This window comes from Gouania willdenowi, chromosome 20 (assembly GCF_900634775.1).
Source record: "Gouania willdenowi chromosome 20, fGouWil2.1, whole genome shotgun sequence".
Lineage (NCBI taxonomy): Eukaryota > Metazoa > Chordata > Actinopteri > Blenniiformes > Gobiesocidae > Gouania > Gouania willdenowi.
Window position 1 is genome coordinate 20,940,880 of NC_041063.1, and position 20,169 is coordinate 20,961,048.

General features: G+C 38.7%; 1 protein-coding gene across 1 annotated transcript in view; it reads left to right on the forward strand.

The window, feature by feature from the left end:
* Positions 1–6,886: 6,886 nt before the first annotated feature.
* Positions 6,887–20,169, forward strand: part of LOC114454357 (collagen alpha-1(XVIII) chain-like) — a 57,513-nt gene continuing 44,230 nt past the window's right edge. Inside the window, exons 1-2 of the mRNA XM_028434769.1 lie at positions 6,887–7,117; positions 7,208–7,287. Of these exons, the coding sequence (XP_028290570.1) occupies positions 7,107–7,117; positions 7,208–7,287 (91 nt within the window). The 5' untranslated portion in view covers positions 6,887–7,106. The remainder of the gene's footprint in view (positions 7,118–7,207; positions 7,288–20,169) is intronic.

The window sequence follows — 20,169 nt, forward strand, 5'->3', positions numbered from 1 at the left end:
CTTCATTTTTTAAAGTTTAACAATGCTTTGCTTTTTGCTTCCATCCACCACATTCCTGGGGCTGCTACTTTCTTATTCCTTTGCTTTGTTTGTTTGAACCAAAAGTTCTACCCATTTTAATGCTGCTCACACACAGAACTCCAACTTTTACCTTGCATTTCAAAACAAGAGCCCGGTGTCCCTTGACAATTGACAATTGAGGAAAATGAAAGGAAACTATGGAATTCACTTCCTGGAATGGAAAGGATTGTTAACGAAAATTAAATATGTCAGCTATATAATTTGGGAAAAATCTCACACGTTTAGACAATATTTCTTACTTTGGTCTTGTTGGCCTTATGTCTAGCAAGTGTAGCAAAAACTGATGCACTACGTAGTCTCGAGTGATTTAACCGCATGTTTTCAGCGCATTTCTACAGCATAGAAATATGAAATGACTAACATTAGTTATTTATTGCTCTGATTTGTTGGAAAATAAATGCGTCATTACACAGGATGTTTAGCTATCGCATATCCACATTAGCATAAGCACCTACAGCGCCTAACAAAAGTAGTTTTAATTTCTTAACCAAAGAAAACAAAAAACCAGATTTTTTAATTGCATAAACACTAATAGGTAATAGCATCCTAAATCTAAGTGGCTGAAAAGTGAAACGTTAAATGCTGATGATTAATAAGTTAAAAATAGTGGAAGCTATTATTAATCAGCTGTAGTAGAGAACTGGAGGAATGGACAAACTATGGCTGCTTCTGATGATTCCTCCCATGACTGACATTTCCATTACATTCAGTCTGCTTACATACACAATAAGCAGTCCAGGAAAAAAAAATGCTAATTTCGTATTTCATCATATTGAGCCGGCAGACTGCAGTAGTGTTTCCCCTAAATGTGCTTCTAACTGGGAGGTGTTCAATAGCTAGGGGAGCCTAGAGAAACATAAGAAGATATTAATGTGTAGACAGTAACTATTCTTCCAGTTAAAGCAGCAGGTAACCGTTACATGAATGTACTTTAGATGATTGACTCTAATGAAACACTCTGTTTTTACTACGTCAGCGTTATTTTTGACAGCAAATTCAGATTTAATTTTAGACACTGTTTTTATTCAAAACTTACTATGATCAACCTGATATGGGATGATGATAATGTTTGTAAATACAGATTTGATATGATCAATGTAAGACCACATGTGACGTCACTAAACACTATCATTTTACTTCATATTGGATCACTTACCGTCTTGTCCCGTCTCCCATGTAACAAAAGTAGTTTTGATTGGATACCTTCCTAAAAAGAAATTTAGTTTTGTTTGGAATTCATGAAAATTGTAGTTTATTTTGATATAGTTCCGTGCACATGTATTTTTTTAACAAGTCATAGTCTCGCTATTGTCACTTAAAAATGTTTGTCAATGAAACCTATTTTTATTCAAAAAAACTTACACTCTACTACTTCCTGAAACTCTGCACGACTGTGCAGAGAGCTGTTCGCTTGTTAATGGTGGCATTTATTATGAAAATCAGTCAGACAATTTCCATAATAAGTGGTTAATTAAATTTGAGTTGTAAAAGTGATACGGTAATATATTCATTATATCCGTCACCATGGTAACGTAGCTCAATAGGAAGCTGTGGTCCATAAACAAGAATACAAACAAAGAAAATGCAAATGAACCTAAAAATATCTATTGATCAAATTTAATGTCTACATTTGTTAAAGGTAAATGAAGGTTTTTTTATTTACACCTTTTATATAAATCGATAGCAGAGTTCAAATTATACAGTTCTGGTAATTTATTTAGTGAGAAAAATAACCATTTTGCCTTCTTTTACAGGTAGGACTGCCATTTATCAATCAATGTGAATAAAATTGAGATGGGGAACCAGTAAAATAATGACACTTAAATAAAAAGACAGATCTACTAATATCGGAAACAAGGAATGGATACATAGATTCTCAAATATGGCTAAAATCAAAATAAACAAAGAAGAAAATCTACACATTGTTATTCGTTGTCTCACCCGTCATCGGTCATAATCTAATTGCTCCTCTGTTTATACGCAGAGTAACATCCATCCTTCAAAGCTTGACCTTGTGACCCACATCCTGAATGGTGAACCCTTCAGTAGCTCCATTTTCTCCTTTAATCAACGCCACGTTTCAAGTTTCACCTTTAAAATCACTGGGAGCACTTTTTATCCTCTCTGTTGACTCAGGACACACTCAAGAAAAGAACACCCAGATCCCACCGTGTGACCTTTGACCCCCGAGACACACCCACAGCTTTGTGATTCTGATCCTGTGGACTGTGGGACGCGTCAGTCATGCTGGGGAACGAAAGTGGAACCAAAGGGCAACGAGTTTGGAGCATCATAAGTCGGTGGTTACACCGAGTCTGAGTCGGATTAAAAGTGGCTGCCAAAAATTGTTCCTCCCCTTGTTTATTATGCTCATGGAATTTTCACCCTTGAACCCTGCTCTTTTTTTTTTTTTTACCTCATCTTTATTCATTAAGGTTGAAGAGTTTACCCTCTACAGATCCTCAAAGTGCTGTGAAGCAAATTTGGAGTGAGTCATAACATGAAAGTTTCCCTCCCCAAAAAAAAGAAAGAAATTCCTTTGAAAACCAAAGCCAAGAGCTGCAAACAGATGTGTTTTTTCTCTTTGTCATTTAGAGTCAGCCGGGTTGGCTTAGCGTGCATTCTAACAGCTGAAAAGCAATGGTGCTTTAGTGGTATCTCACTGACTCGGCCCAGACCTCCTCTAATCCACAGCCACCCACAGACTAAGCACGGTTTGCGTAGAATCTTTGTCTCCTCACCTCTCTCGTCACATTAGGCCACTGCAGCACTTTGTTTGTGTTTAAATGCACCGACTCCTTTGGAGGTCGGGAGTCTGATATCAGTGTTGGTGCAGAAAAAGGCAAAGTAATGTTGCAGACCCAGGACAACAGATATTTAATCACCTTTTGGCTCAATTTGTCTTGTGAAAACTTCTGGTTTATGGAAAGTCTGTTTTCTGGTAAAAGGATTTAGCAGTTGTAAAAACATATTTGACTTAGATAAATGGGGTTTTCTAACTCCCCTGTTAATTTCTAGAGGCTCCAATTTTCTGTTTTAAAATTTCTCCAATTTCGTTTGAGAGTCACGCATTTCCACGTCAGTTTACATTATTCATCAGCTTTCCCAAAGCAGATGTCCTTACTGGCTTTAAAACTTCAGGAAACGATGCCAAAAATGCTCAATATGGTTAATTGAGTTAACTATTGTTATAAATTTTATATTTTTTGCTGTATTTGCGCCAAATGCATGGCGTCTTTCTATTAGCTAAAGTTGCTACACATTAGACCGTCTGTGTCACGGTGGGAAAGTGTTTGTAAATGTTTGATATTGGCCCAACATATGGTGAAGTGGGTTTTATACCCTCATTTAGGGCTGGGCAAAAAATTGATTTAATCGATTTATCGAATTTGTAGATAAAAACTATTTTTACTTTGCAAATTTTATTTTTGCGTTCCATCCTTGTGGGTTATCATAGCGCGATGTGAGCCAGCCCCCTCTTTGTTTACCCTTTGAGTAGGCTATATGTGTGCCACAGCCATGTTTAATGTTTTATTCGGACTATGCTGAGATGCTAAGGGAAGAGTTTATTTTTTAATTGTAATGTTATATGTTATAGAATTTACAGTTATCTGATTTCTTAATCAGAAAATTGAAGCTACTGTGAAGTTGCTGTTGCACTTTTGCTTAAACCTGGGTTAAAGCTTGAAATAGTCTCATTTACTTTTTATTTTGGGATTGTTTTATGCATTTTAACTCTTGAGGACAATCACAGCAATAAAGTTGCACTTTTGACAATATATCTGATGTGAGCAGTCATTTTTAAGTGCATCGAAGAAAAAAAAATTGAGATTCAAAACTCTAAAATTGCTCAGCCCTATCCTCATTACTTTGTGGACTTTTTTACCTCTGTTACTCCACCATTTTTTATGTGTTTTTTTACCTGTTACTTCACTCTTCTTTATTTTTACTTCCGTTGTGGCGTGTTGTGATGTGTTGTCAGCTTTTAGGGCAACTGTATAATTTTGTATTCCTGGAAACAGATTTTAGGAACATTTAAAATGGAAAACAGGAGAATACGTATGTTAATAATATTTATTATTTATTGATTGTAGCACTACTGATACCTCAAATACATTATTAGAAATGCTCTATTGGTGCAAAAATAATACATTTCCTGAGTTTGATGAATTAAACGGGCACTTCTCAGTACATTGGCTGTCCAGCTTTGAAACATTACACCTTAATGTGTCAGCTTTTTTTGTTTTGACCATAACAGACTTTGTCATCCCTCCTGGTTAGTCAGTGTCTGAGACCAACACCTGCAGCCTTTGTCTCCATGTTTGGTAATGAAGACATAGTGAGACATGGACTTAGAGATGCAATGACACTTGGAATTAGTGAACAAATTACAACTATCTCTCCTTGTGATGCGTTGTCTTGTGTAAGCCAGACAACATATTCATGTTAACACTCAGGAGATATTCTGCCTCAGCATCGCTCATCCTGCCCAAGGTGAGTGAGTGACATCACTCCCGGGGCCGCGAGGACTCTTATCTGTTTGATCCGTTAGAGACGAGGTCTGAACACACTCTTATCTGTCCTCCCCTCTGCCACCCGGCTCCTGGAGCCAGACGAGAGGGGGTATTTTTGTGTTTGTTCAAAGCAGATTCCTCTTTGGCACCAGTGCAAACTACACTCGAGTGCAGACATTGAGGCAGAGGAATAACTAATGACCTCATCATCACTTCACTAAGGTTTGAACTGTGGATGTGAGAAGAAACTTATGTTATTATTATCAACTTTCATAGCTGACTGAAAACACTTAATTATTTGTTTTTAGTGGTCGGACTTGATTAAAAAATGTATCTAATTATTTAGAGACTTTGTAATCAATTAATTCCGATTAATTGCCTAACAATATTTGATACAAGAAGCAACAATTTTCAATTTAAATGGATTTTTGGTATATGACCAAATCAATGAAAACAGCTTAAACAACAAAATTGTGTTTATTATTTTCATCACTAAGTGCTATCATAATGTGTAATATGACTAAAGAATATTATGATTGCATTATTCACAACGCACAAACTTAAATTTAGGTAAGCTACATTCATGCTTTTCCAGATTTTTTGTGTATTAGAATAAAAAAGCAGCACCAAGTACAGAACATTCTAGAGAAGTTGAACCTGAACAGTGCAAAATAGTTAGAATATCTGTGGCATGAAATAACCAGACCAACTGATGAAGCTAATGAATTTAATTTGAAATAGTCTTTCGACATAGCTTCATTTAGTTGATATGTTGGGTCAGACAACGTTTTCTGTAGCAGTGCTTCTAGCCCCGCCCACATCTTCTACTACTGAGAGTGGTCGACTGTCCACTACAATCATTTATCCACTGACTTTGTTCATTTGTCACTCATGGATTTATTCATTTTGGCTATAAAACCTGTCAACCAGTGTGGATTGGCAACATGGTCAACTCAGACGCGGAACGTTTACAATGCTAGCTGCTACATGTTTAGCATTACGGTGGTAATGGAACCTAGAAGAGCTCTGGTGATCGACAATCTCTTTCTTGCACAATTAGCACACAATTGGGCTTTTGTTTTCCATCCGGTGTTTTTTTTTTTTTTTTTAACTTAAAATATTGCCCACGAAGCACAGGAATGACTTATCTTCAGGTTCTCCGATCTGTTGTTTTGTAGTCTGTGCATCAGTGTTATGAGTATATCGGGAACTCGTGAAATGAGAAAGGTTCTGCGCTGTTTGGAGTGCAAAAAAAGCAATTAACTGCAATATTTTTTAGTGCGTTATTTTTTCTCCTATATTGTTTAATAAACATTAACATCAATGTAAAGTACAAATAAAGGCACTTGTTTTTGCAGAAAATGTATTTAGTTGATTAATCTGGGACCTGCAACCTACACCCAACTTCAGTTTGTAGAGCCTCCAACTTTCCAGGATTTGGTAAAGTGGACATAAAACACAACACCTACATTCTTTGGTAGAATATCACTTATTTTTCACCTGATTTTCGTGATTAAATAGTGTGATTTCACTTGATCTCATTGTTAATTTAAAGTACTATAATTTTAGCAATCGCTGGATCTGAATCCACCCTGGGGGAAATGAGGTGGTCAGAGTTGATGTAGTTTTTGCTGAAACGTCCGAACCTCACGTTTAAACAGATCATGATGATGCAGGAATATAAGGCTTTCAACATGTTCTGTAAAGCCAAAGATTCATGACTCAAGGATCAGACTCTCATTACAGAACAAAGGTTTGGATTTTACGAAGACTCAGCAGTAGCACAAAGAGCTTTGCTTGACTTTTCTGAGGAACTGCAGAAATCAGCCTTCACATAAAAATCAATTGACATGTCAAATGAAGCGTAAGATTTGAGTTTGACAAGTGGGTTTCCCCAAGTTCCCAATCGGCTGGGGTCAGTTTTAGGAAGGAGAAGCAGTGAACCGGTGCTGAGGTCGTGGGAGACTGAGGCCCGTCGATACGCTTGAGGAGCCCGTGCACGGAATCAAACAGGTGGCCTTTACATTCTGGCTCTCAGTGCACGCTGCAGGTGGTATTGGATCTTGGAATTCCGAGGAATTGGCCACACTTGAAAGAAAGTTTGGGATGCTGCTGGTCGTCGTAAGGTTTCTCCCTCCCTTTAACAAGTCAAGGCCACAGATAAGCTTTAAAACAGCAAACACAGCAGTGAGGAAGAGTAGGAGAGGAGGACCTAACCCGAGTGTGTTAATTTGTTGTGATGTGTGAGGGGAGGGCTTGGATTAGAAAGCAGCAGTCCGTGGTGAGACGCTGGGAGTCGAGTTTCAGCTTTGCTCGGGCCCCTGGAGTCCAGACGCACTGAAGCTGCCTTTGTTTGACTGAGAGAGAGAAAGAGAGAGAGAGAGGAAGAGTAGGACTTTAAGTTTGGAAGGAGTGAGACTGAGTTAGAGTGGGCTCCATCTCACTCTCTGATATATACTTCACGTATGAAAGGACAACTTTAGTGTGGATTTAAACTTTCCTCCTCTAAAGATGAGCTCACGGTAACTTCCACAGCAGTTAGAACTAGTCTTTCAGCTGATTTTTCAGTAACTCTTTAAACGTTTCAGCTCTTTTTTTGTCCTTGTGTGCAGCACTGCTCCTGGGTTCTTTGGATTACTTCTCCTCCTCTGCTTCTGCTGCCGGTGCTCTCCTGCCCATCAACTGCTGGACGGTAAATGCTCTCTGGTTATTCACCACTCTGCAAATTGTTGATAACATTTCTACTGGAGTTCTCATGAAATTAACACAAATAATGCAACTTTTAAACTTTAATCCTGCAACAAAATAAGAGCCACGTTGAAGCAAAGTTCTATATGGACCTCATACAGGTGAATGGTTCACCTGCACCTTTAATTTCACTGCGAATTGTTTTTTTAATGCAATATTGAATACTTTCGCTCTTTCACCTCAGTGTTGCATTGCTGTAAATGCATTGCAGGTTTACTTTAGCTTTAATGTTGGATTTGTATCCAAACAGTTCCTCTGAATGTGAAGGCATGTGGGTGCAGACGAACAATCCGAAGGCTTCTGTGCATGTGTGATGGTTTCAATATGTTTCTGCGAGCCTGTGTTGGGCTGTTTTCACAGCTTCACACTTGATTCTTCCCACTTATGATTAATAGATTGGTCAGAACACTTCAGCTTGCTCCTTCTTAGTGGTTTAGAGTTTCTTTTCCATGGAATTTGGAGATGGGCTCAACCTCCGAGCAGGCTGGATGATGGAGTTGCGCTTCAATCACAGCACAGCAGGTTTCTGGCTCGGAGGATGATGTAAGGCTGAACAGTGGAAGATGCTTGTCAGATGAAGGTCACCATCGCTTTTATTAGTTTCTCTCCTCAGACAAATGAGCCAATGTGTCACGGCTGCTTTCGTCACTGTTGGATTCAGTCTTGGCAGTTGGCATTGTGTGTGCGTGTGTGTGTGTATCTTGACAAGTGATCACCACAAAGACCACCCTGTCACTAAAGCATGCGCTGTTTTTGGTTGCTCAAATGATTTGCAGGTCTTTTTAACTAATGTGAACCTAGCCAGCTTTACTGTAAATCACTGCTCAGGCCTTTAAAGGACAGTGCCAACAGGGACTGCTGGCAATAACCCTAAAGGATTTGATTTAAAAAAAAAAAAAGAAACTACAACATTGGATTAGATTAAAAAATGTAAAGAAATTCTTTTTTTAAAAGAACCTCTCTTTTTTAACCCAATTTCCCCCAATAGTTCAATTAATTTTAACTACATTTCAAATGTAAGGTTCATTATAATTAACAAGAAATTAAAAGTTAGTTGAAACAGAATTACCATAATTAAAAAAAAAAAAGATTTACATTTTTTTCCTTACATTTACAAAAAAAGATCAAAATATACAAATTAGGATTAAAATATACAGGAAAATATAAGAAACAATTTTTTTTAATTACTATAAAGTAAGGAAGTCAAAATTAAAACATTAAAAAATAGAATAAAATGTAAACTTTTTTTTGCTATTTTATATAGAGGTTTAAGTTACACTTTACTAATCTAACAAAATTCATGATTAGACTCACAATCTGGGTTCTTGAATGCAGATCCTGCTGATGTTTTCACGTGTTCTGTGGGCATGTTCTACGGTTATAATCTACCATGATTCACTTCTGTAGGGCAAGGCTCTAAGTGCGGCATGAGGAAGAAGGAGAGCAGCAGAGACAAATATTTCCAGGCTGCTGCATTCTGTAAATATTAGTGCAAACAGAGCTGTCGCCACGGAAACAATTCAGTGCACAGTTGTAGAGGTGAAACCGGTGCAGTCCTTTTAGTTCTGAGTAGAATTTAGCTTTAGAGAGGGAAGCTGTAAACAGCACTGAGATGATGAGATTGATGGTATGGTTACCTGCCCTGTGATGGACTGGCGCCCGGTTCAGGGTGTGTCCCCGTCTTGTGCCTGTAAGAGCTGGAGAGTGACACCAGCAGACCTCGGAACAGGAATAAATGTTTCAGAATATGAATGAATGACTGATTACCTGTCTAAATAATTGGACGGGTAAAGTGGAAAGACTGGAAAGACTCCAATCATCACTCACTTATAAGTGGCGTGGAATACTAGTGATTTTCAGTATTCAGTGAGCAGCTCCCTGGACCAATGGGTTTCAATGCCAGAGAAGGGACTTGCAGGAAGGAACACCCCAACATCCCAAACTTCAAATCCACCTAATCTGGTTTCTTATCCTTTACATTGAATAGATTTACCATTGACAAACTTCTTTTAGTTAGCATTGCATTGTTTTTTTCAAAGCTCTGGGAATCAAAGCTGTTCCTTAACCTGTTGCTACGCATCTTTATGGTTCTGGTTCGACCAGAGGGGAAGATAGAGACAAGTGCCTAGTGAGGTTGGAGACATTGCTCGTCTTTGTGAGACTGCTCGAGTAGATGTGGTCCAGGCTCTAGAGTTAGGCTCCAACGATCCACTGGAGGCTGCTTTGGTACCACACTGTTGTACACCCACCTGTAAGTCAGGGCACTGTGAGAGAGGTTTTTCAGTTCAGATGGAAGGAGTTTGTATTGACTTAAAGGTCACAGGAAGGAGAGCAAGTCCTATGAGATGTAGATGATACCCACATCTGTTCAATATTTCCAGAACCTGTTCAAGGCATTTGTGATATCTAAAGAGCCTGGTCCTGGTAAGGAGTACCTTTAGGGCCTCCCGTTTCCCCACTTTTTTTCAAATTCTGTTTCAGTGTATATCCAATTCAGTTTTACTTCAGTTTTATTGGCTTTCCTGAAACAGATTTAATTACTGGCAACAAAACTTCCCCAAATTGTGCAAAAAAATGTTTAGGTTGAAAGTTTAGATGTGAGAAAAGGATTTTCGTCTATTATTTCTGTTTCAGGAAGGGAATGCCGTGATTTCCGTCTGTTATTCGGGATCACGGAAAATCAGAGTCCCTCTACCTGATAAGGTTTCCCCAACAAGGAATGAGTCATGTTGTGGAAATGACCTAAAACTAGTTTGGTAGATGGGATTTCCATTTTGGGTTCTTGTGAGCACTTAGTCAGTGGCAGGATGTACTATTTTAGGTTTGTTTGTTTGCTTACTTAACGACAATGTTTGCTCTGGTCTTTTTTTACGCTAGTCTTTTTGCTTCCCAGGATGAATCACAGGACAGCCAGGATTACCACCTCCTTATCCAAAACTGAGCTTGAATTCCTCTTTCCAGGTTGTTCAAGCTTGGTTAAGTTGTGTATAGTATTGATGGCCCACCATTGTGTCTCAAATAAGACCAACATCTAGCCAAGCATTACTGATCTCTTAGAGTTGCAAAGTTTTTTTCAGTTTTTCCCAATTTTGTAGCAGAATAAGTTGTCCTCTAGATCCTTTCAGATGTCTCCTGTTGTTGTACATGATGCTGCTTCAGCTTCATCCTCAGCTGGCTGATCTAGTTTTCTAGCATCAGGTTTTTATTCAAATAGTAACCTTAAACGTAGCACAGTGATGGCCAAAGATGATTTCACGAGTGAGCAAGAAGAAACACACTCAGAACTCAAGACTTTTAAAAATCTGACATGTTACTGTAATTTAAAGTCTAGTTTGTTTCCAGCTGCACCCTGTGATGTAATACACAAGTGAGTCTACTTAGACAGTTTATAGAGGCATTTTGGGCTTATTGTTACTTTAAATGTGTGATAGAAAACAGGTACCTCGTGGAAAAGCCCCACAGTGATAGCATTGATCACCATTCACACATAAACAATGTTAAACAGAGTTTCCGACATGTCCGACCACACTGGTGTGTGTTTACACTTCCCATGCTTGAAGTATTTGTGTTTACATATCCAAATTTCCCCCAAAATAAAACCTTTAGTACACAAAAGCTCTGATTTATCCTCAAGCTACTGAGTTATAATTCATTTTGGTCGTCGGTGCTTAGTTCTCCCTATGTTTGTATTCATTCAGGCATTCACAGATTTAAGTCACAGCCAAGAATGAGCTGCACATGTGCAGAAACAGTAACTACATTCCCCTCGATGCCTTGTTCCTATTGTAGTACTGAACCCTGCGAGCTTCATAGCAACCACTGATGCACTCTGGTGTGCGTGTGTTTTTGTGCATGTTGTGTGACGTTTTAAATGCAGGCGTGATCTGCACACAGTTGTAGATTTAAAAAAAAAATTAAAAAATGTTTTTTTCTTTTTTTTGGCCCGTAACCAAATTTTCCACATTACCAGGTGGTTTGGAACTGCTGGTAGAAGACTCATCTAATGCAGAGACCGAACGTTTTATCACAGCAGGGGCAATGAAAATTTATTTTTCCCAATCCAAGGGTCACGTTATCAACATTCATGTCAGCATTTAGAATTATGACCAATCTGAGCATTAACATAGGAAAGAACAAAGGGATTTGGCTGTTTTTGTGTATTTTTTTGGTCATTTATTGTCTTTTTTAGTCATTTTGTGTGTTTTTGTTCCTATTAGAATTTTTCCAAAGTTAAATGTGTTTATGTTGTTAGTTTGTGTATTTTTGCAATTTTGTGTGTTTTCGTTCTTGTTCAATATATTTCGTTAAATGGGTTATTGTTTGTATTTGGTGTTTTTTAGTGGTTTTGTGTGTTTTTGTTGTTGTTGTTTTGTGTGTATTTAATGTAGTTATTTGTATTTTTCTGTTGTTTTGTGCATCTTTCTGTTATTCTTTGTGTACTGTGTTTAATATTCCTTCCACTTTCTTGAATTATCGGTATTATGTTTTGGGATCCACATGTTGTCCTCGGGCCTGCAGTCGCCTATGTTCAATATAGCTAGATGAAGATGCTAGCCGAGGGTTGGTGTTTCCCACTATGTGCAGCCTTTTTAGATAAAGAACAGTTGGCGGCATTGAAGGAAGAGACACAGATGTCACTAATGTCTTCAACTAAAAGTATAAAATGTGATTCGTTCAATAAGAAAAGCTCTCTGGCTTGTTTGTGTGTAACAAAAAACTCAAACTATAGGCGAAACTATTAAGGAAAGGTAATAACTTCAAGAAACATTTTAAGCTGAAACCATTCTGTGGAACTGAAGTAAAGACATTTCTTAACGTGGTATCTTTTTCTGATAATCAACAAAAACTCTAAAATACAAAGCTTGTGAATGCATGTCTACAAAACTATAGTTTCCAATGTCTTCTGTGACCCACATCTCCTTCTGACGCCTCAGTGCAACCCAATCACTGAAGGTAAAAATCCTCTGCTTCTGCGACACATTAGCATTCAATCCTCTTTGCAGATTTTATTCCTTCGTTTTTAGTGAAAGTGATTAAAACCAGTTTTTATGGGGGTTTTTTTTTTGGCGCTTTCAAGTTTAAGCAACCACAAACTGATTCAAGATGTACTTTGGACTGTTTGTGATGCAGCGTCTGGGCCTCAGGTCCTTCCACATTGGAGTCCTCTGAGAAAGCTTAGACTGCCTTTTCTATTGTTATTAAAAAGTTTTCCGTGTGTGATGGATGTTTTCTTTAGTCGTAAAAGCAGGATTAAACAGAAACCTACATTAGGTTTTCCAAAAGGTCACGCTCCGATTTTTATTGACTGTTGACTTTGCTGACAAGGTCCTTTTACGTAATTTTACTTCTTGAGTCTTAAGTTACTGATTTTACCAAATAAAATTACCAACAAAACCTTAATGAATGACAGGAATAGTGTCAATAATCTAAAACAATAAAAGTCACTATTTTGAGGTTATGTTGGTGTGTGACATACGACTTCTTTTAAAGACAAAGGCAGGAAGTGTTGGGAAAGAAAGGTTTTTGAACGAGGATGAAGGTGTCACTCTGACTTTAGTGTTGATTTGTCCTTTTAGTCATAAAACAGGACGTCATGGGGGAGCTTGTTGTAGTTTTGTTACATCAACATGGTTTTACTGAGATTTGTGGATCCATTGTCAAGCTCCATCAAAGATCATTTATTATTCTAGGGGTTTAGTTGCTGTACTTTCTTTGTAGAGCAGCCAGGAGGAGAAAAAAAAATGGCTCATTCGTGAAAAACGGTGGCCTCCATTTGTGCCCCAAGTCGTAGACCGGGGCCTTGTGACAAAATCTGTAACCCGACAAAATGGGTGGCATCAGGTCCGTTCTTTCTCCTTCTTAATACTCTACATTTAGTACTCGTAAATGTCTGGATTAATTGTGGAGGGACGCTTGCATGGTGCACTACGTTAAGGTAGCTACTATGTTACGGTAGCTACGACGTTACGGTAACTACTACGTTACGTAACTACTACGTTATGGTAACTACTACGTTACAGAAACTACTACGTTACGGTAGCTACTACGTTACGATAGTTACTACGTTAAGGTAGCTACTACGTTACGGTAACTACTATGTTATGTTAACTACTACGTTACATTAACTACTACGTTACATTAATTAACTACTACGTTTTGGTAACCACTACGTTACATTAACTACTACGTTACATTAATTACTACGTTACAGAAAGTACTATGTTACGGTAACTACTATGTTACGGTAACTACTATGTTACGGTAACTACTACGTTACGGTAACTACTACGTTACGGTAACGTAGTAATCGCGTAATTGATAATTACAATGATGGCGTAATTATATTTGTAATTGTAATTGGACAATTATGTTGCTATTGTAATTGTATTGAATTGTAATGAGTTCAGATAACTGACTGTAATTGTAATTGGGATGGAAATTATCTAAAAACTGTCATTTACAATTTAATTTAACACAAACGGAGGGGTATACTGTTAATAATTATTAAGCCCGAAACAGAGCAACCAAAAACAGAGCCCGCCGGCTGCCCATTCGGCGTGGCTCTGGTCGTCTGCTGGGCGTGGGCCTCGGCTCCTCCGCTGGGGTCTCGGGCGGGGGGTTCTCTGGGCCCTCCCCTCGGGGGGCTGGGCGCGGGGGTGTGGGTGGTGGTGGGGGGGTGGGGGGGTTGGGGGTTGGGATCGGTGGCGTGGTGCGCTGGGTCCTTGGCTCCTTGGGGCCTTCTCGGGTGTGTATGGGGGGGCAATGGCTGCCTCTCGGCTTGGGATCTTGGGGGCGTTCGGGGGGCTGCTTGGCCGTGGGGTGGTCGCCGGGGGCCCCTAGATTTCCCGCTCTTTCTGCTGGCCCGACTGCTTCTTTGGGCCTGGGGGCGGCTCATGGGTTTTGCAGTAGCGGTTCTTGGAATTACATTTGTCATGGACGCACTGGCCTCGGGCTGTGGGATAACACTCATACTGGGCTCAACCATAGACACGTTGTTCCCAAATACCTGTTTTATGTAACTTCCACTCACTTCCTGCTCTGCTCACAGCCACCACCATTATTCCTAAGCCGCACACTGGTCACCAGACTGGCTTGATAACACAACAATAAGCACAATATACACAACCACAATTTCACATCGCATCACTTGAAACTTATTGACTATTCCCCACCCATTCGTTTTCCTATCATGTATCCCTCCTCCCTGTTAACTCCCCCCCCCACCCCCCTCACCCTGGTGTAACACTGCCCTCTCTTTTTTACATCCTCCCTTTAATAAAGTATTTACCCTTCCCTAGGGAGGGCTGGTGATGGTCACAATTATGCAATGAAATAAATTCATTTATTTAATTGCAATAATAAAATATGCATTGCTGTTAAAAGATTGCACTTCTTGTAGTGTTAACCTTAAACAGCATGTGCAGACAAGGTGAAATTATTATTATTATTATTAAAATATGTTTCATATCAACTTTTCCCATGACCTGTCACTTCTCTCCAGGATAATTTTACCATAAAAAAATAAGTGGTATACTGAGAGAAAAGACTCACACCAAAAATATTAATATCAATATTTTCTTTGATTAAGAAGCCTAACAAGGTAACCAACAGATGAAAAACAAATATGATGATATATCATATGTTTTGTTTTATTACAGCTAATTTAGGACATGGATCAAACTGACCCATTATCATAAGAAATGCTAGCAGAAAGCTAACACAAGCGGAAGGTTACGTTGTTTGGGATTATTTATTTCAGACTCAGTAATTGTGATTAATTGTAATTGAACATTAGTAATTGAGAACGTAAATTGTGATTGACTTCCAGGGGAAAATAATAATTTTAATATTAATTGTAATTCAAAAAACTGGTCACCGTAATCATAATTGAGTTGTAATTGAACATGGATAATTGAAGACGTAATCGTAATTGAAAAATGTAATTGACCCCAACCCTGATCAACATTACAAGGAATTCTGGAGACTTTTAGGCAATTGTTGGGGTTCGATTCTTGCAGAAGACTTTAGGTTCAGGTTTAGTTTATACTGAATTTAATCTTTTTTTCTCTCACTGATGGTGCCATGGAAACTTTTCCACTAGGGGATTGAAAAGGTTAGTACTAATAGAAGCACTATTTGACTCATATGTTCTACTGTTATGAACAAGTCGACTTTTTACTGAGAAGCTCTGAGTGTGAGCCAGGATGAAATGTAAATGCTTTGAGAAAATTATGTTTGAAACACCACACTCGTAAGTTGTCGTCAGTGCGGCTGAGAAGTGCATCAAAACTCCACTTTACTGTAATCCACAGCGGTATGTGAATGTGTTTATGTTTGGGGCAGTGGCCTATTTTCCTGGCCTTTGAACCAAATCAGCTCCATGGTAGAAAACATGGAATATGTAACAGTCTGGAAATTGTCTGTCAGGGTGGAAAGATGGAGCCCAAACAAGCAGGTGTCTGTTTGAGAGGATTGAGGACACACGAGGGAGGGAGAATCTGAGTCTGTAATGAGGTCATGGGAGTTTGGAGGAGCTGTGTGATGTGCAGACGTAAAGAAGCCAAGACTTTCCTTCCCTTTCAAACAGAAAGAGAAACATACATAGCCCAAAATGACAAAAAAAAAACACAAGACTACAACAATTATTCACAAAATAACATAAAATTACACAAAATGTCAACAAAATACACAAAATTACTAACAAAATGTACAAAATTACAAAAAACGACACCTAAAATACACAAAATGACTCCAAAAACACAACAAATTGACATAAAGATTCACAAAATCTAAACAAGAACATACAAAATAACAAAAATAAATAAATTAAAGCAGATTTGCAAACAAAACTCAAGTCAAAATACACACAAAATGATGCCAAAAACATACAGAATTACTATGCACGATAAAACAGAAAATTACACAAAATGTCAACAAATAGCACAAAACCAAAATGTACAAAAACATAAAAAATGACACAGAAAAACACAAAATGACTCAAAGTATACAAAATGAGAATGTAAATACAAAATAATTAGTTAAGTTTGACACATAAAATACACAAAATGACAGAGAATTACACAAACTGACTCCAAAAAAGCATGACAAAATCTCAATACTCAAAAGAAGAAGAAGAAGAAGAAAAAAGAAAACAGATATAGAAAAACAAAGTCCAAATACACACAAAAAGACTCCAAAAACATACACATTAACAGAAAAAATTATTTTGCCCCTTTCCCTTCTGTTCAAATTTGGGGACACATCGCAACACTATCAGAGATGGGAATCGCAATCAGTTTTCTCTTCATTTTTAATAATCGCTGCTGTTTATCGATTCCTTCACAGTTTGGTCATTATGTTACACAACGATCTGCAGCAGTGGGAGTCTCTCACTACTCAACGATAGCAAAGAGCAGCAAAGCCATTTCCAAAGTTTCATTTTCTTTGCAATTAGGATGAAACAAGCTGAAAAACTATTAATACTTCTGATTGTAATAGTTGTTGTTCCTTTGTGGAGGGATTGGTGCATTTTTCTTCATAGCCTGAAGCTTAACATCTCTTAGAATGTGGTTGCGAGCAGAAAATTGAAAAGTGAATTTCCTGAGGAGCATGTGTGGAGGACACACTCAGCCAGAGGGACGAGGGATCAGCACTGGTGTGTGTGTGTTTGTGCTGGGCCAGCTGGACTGCAGCTGCGTTGTCTTTGAGCACACAGTGGAATAGTCCCCAACACAAATCTAATTAAGGATTGTGGTTTACCTTATTGTTTCTCCTCCGTTGGCAGGTAAACATCATCAAACATCTGTCTCTATCCTCGCCTCGTCTGCTCTTTCAGCTTCAGCTGCTTCGTCTTTCCATCCATCACACACACACACACACACAAACACGCTGGAAAGACACAAAGAGAGTAATAACTTCAAATGTAAACCAGGTTTAGGGTTTGCTCGATACTGTCTTCCTTATTGATGCTGTTTCTGCTCGTGCTTGTGTTTATTAGAGGATGATTTCTCCACCAAAACCAGAAGCTGGTAGCACATCATTTCCACTAAGAAGAATGATGGCCTAGAATTAGTTTCCATCTGTGCTAATCTGCCAACTTTTCATACAATGCTGGTCCAGATGAGCCGGAACAGAAGTCTGTGTAATATGGAAAACAAAAACTTTAAAAGATTTAAGAATAAATAATTGAATTCAACAGCAGCACATTGAAATATCTCAGACGTGGCTGACCGCTCTATTTTTAGATTTCCCCCCCAAACTTAGAGTAGAAGCTCCGACTTCAGGTGACGTTCAAAGTCACTAGCTCAGTTTTCCATTACGGATTTTCACAAAAATTTTCGTTTCAGCATTGTTTTGTGCTGGAGCTTTGCAAATCCTGTGAAATCTCATCCCGCGAGATTTCACTGCAGAAAGACGGACGCTCCAAACCTACTTATAACTCTTGGTGTTCCTTTGTTGTTTCACATCTAATGTGGCAGTCATAATTTTAAAGTATAATGCTAAGAAATGTCCCAGTCTCCTCTTCTGTTTACACGTAGCACTTCATGTTTTCTCGGAGAGAAGTGGGCATGTGACCAAATACACGTATTTGCGGAAAAAGTGTTTCCATAATGCTTTTGCGACACATTTCATTATTGAAATGCCTGAAATTCCTCCTCATGAAAGCGTAAAAATGTTTGAGTAGTGTTTGAGTGTTTTTTTGAAAATCCAGTGTTCCGAGTTGCTTGGAACGCAACATTAGATCACGTTGTTAGATCTTGTTTATAACCACGTGAGATTTCTGTCTTGGAGAAAGATTGGTGGTGAGATAGAATGGTTCTGTATGTGTGTGTGTTGACATTATTAGTGCACACAGTACGATCAAAACTGTTATATGTTCTTATTTAGAAAATCATTGTATGTGTACCCTACTTTAATGAATGTTTTGTTAAGGCAACAGTAGATGATTTTTAGCTTTGATGAAAACCAGTTTCATGTTTGTAGAGAGCTTTTGTCTCTCTGTGGATGCAGAACTCTTTGCTTCCCTTCAGGATCATTTGAACAATGCTAACATCAGTCAGCAGCAGCTAGCCCAGCCCGCTCCTCAGACTCTTCAATCTTTTAGCGGCTTCTTTGGACTGAAGCTGCGTGACAAAGACAGTGCAATCAGTATTCTCTATTTCTAAATCTTACGTTACATTTTGTTTTAAAACCCCTTTTTGTCAATTTTGACTAAAACATATTTCACTAAAGCCACGACTGTCAAATCAAATCCTTGTTGCACGGAATTAAAGCCAATAGAGGGGGGAGAGGATATCCAGCCACTGGGGGGTGCAGGCGTAGAGCCTCCAAGAATCCATCGTGTATCTGGCTGCAAACTTTCCGTCCGGACACGCAGGCTCACCTCGGCCAGATCTTCTTTTGAGAAAATTTGATCAATAGCATTAAGTGACCAGCTGACCAATTCCATAATTTCTGTTTTTGGATGAATGCAGAGAGAGGCTCCTATTAGATCCAGCAGACAGCGGACAAAACAAGCACTGGGGGAGATAAGGAGGAGAGCAGGAGCAGGGAAAAAATACGACCGCCTTCGAAGAGAAGCAGAAGAGAACCTCTTTTAACAATGGCCCACATGCCTGAAATCAGCACGCCAACAGATTTCAGTGAAATGGTGTGACTGCCTGAAGACTCGTCTCCTTATTTTGACAGTGACTCAGCACAGGATTTAATAGGCCCGGCTGCCAGTCAGCCAAACAAAAACATGTCTATGTGGCCCCAATTTTCTCCCGGCAAATAACACCAACTTGGAACATTTTGCTTTTGATACATGGCAGAGATTTGCTGTACACTTTCCTTTAGCGTTTAGCGAAGGTGTTTAAAATGCATCATCTGTAGCTTAAAATGTGATTTAGAGATCGGCAACTGCTTTCCCCCAAAACAAATGCACAAAAAAGTTGTCCTTTTTTAATTTCTTAGAAATTAAAAAAAAAATACATCACCAGAAAAACTGATACTAGTGTTAACTTATATTATTTTTAATGACAAAATATTGGCCGATAATATCGCTCGTCTTTTGATTATTCAGCTTTTTTGAAGAATGTGCCTGCAGACGATTGTGAGGCTGTCTCCAATTTACCCCAAAAAGTCATAAATATGAGCAACGGATGTCATTAAGTACTCGACGACGGCCTAAATGCCACTCAAACACAAGCCGATGGATGCCTGTGATGACTTCAAATTGAGGAAATGAACAGAAACAGTATTCAGCAGCTGTAAACCGAGGTGAAACTTGAACATGTTCCTGATTATTTGTTCTAAAAAGTAGAAGGTCGTCACTCTGTCAGTTTACCTCCTGCTTTGCCAGTCAGCATCAAGTCAAATGTTGAGGATCAAAGAGTGTTGGCAGGAACTTGGGGAGTCTTAACAGAGGCTAACAGCTACGTGCTAGCTCCTCTGTTATACAGTGTGAACATAAATCCTGACAGCTTTGCACCTGTGCAAGAACTCACACCGATCACACCCGCACAGCTTTAAACCAGATGAACTTAGGTTCTGTTGTAACATTCATTCCTGGGCTGAAATAACCTCAGCAGCGGCTTTGCGAATCAAATGGAAATGTTTTATGTTGTATGACAAGAAATAAATGTAGGAGAATATTTCGTATAGGCTGAAGGGTGAGGAATGTAGTGGGAGTTATTGGAAGCACATGGCCTCAATCCAGAACTAACGTCTTTATGAATTGAAATGATGTTTTTCACATGTGGAGGATTTAAGGGTTTCAAAAGAAGCCTTATTAGTGTTCAGGTCATGAGAAAACAACAAGATGCTTTACTATTGTAAGATATCA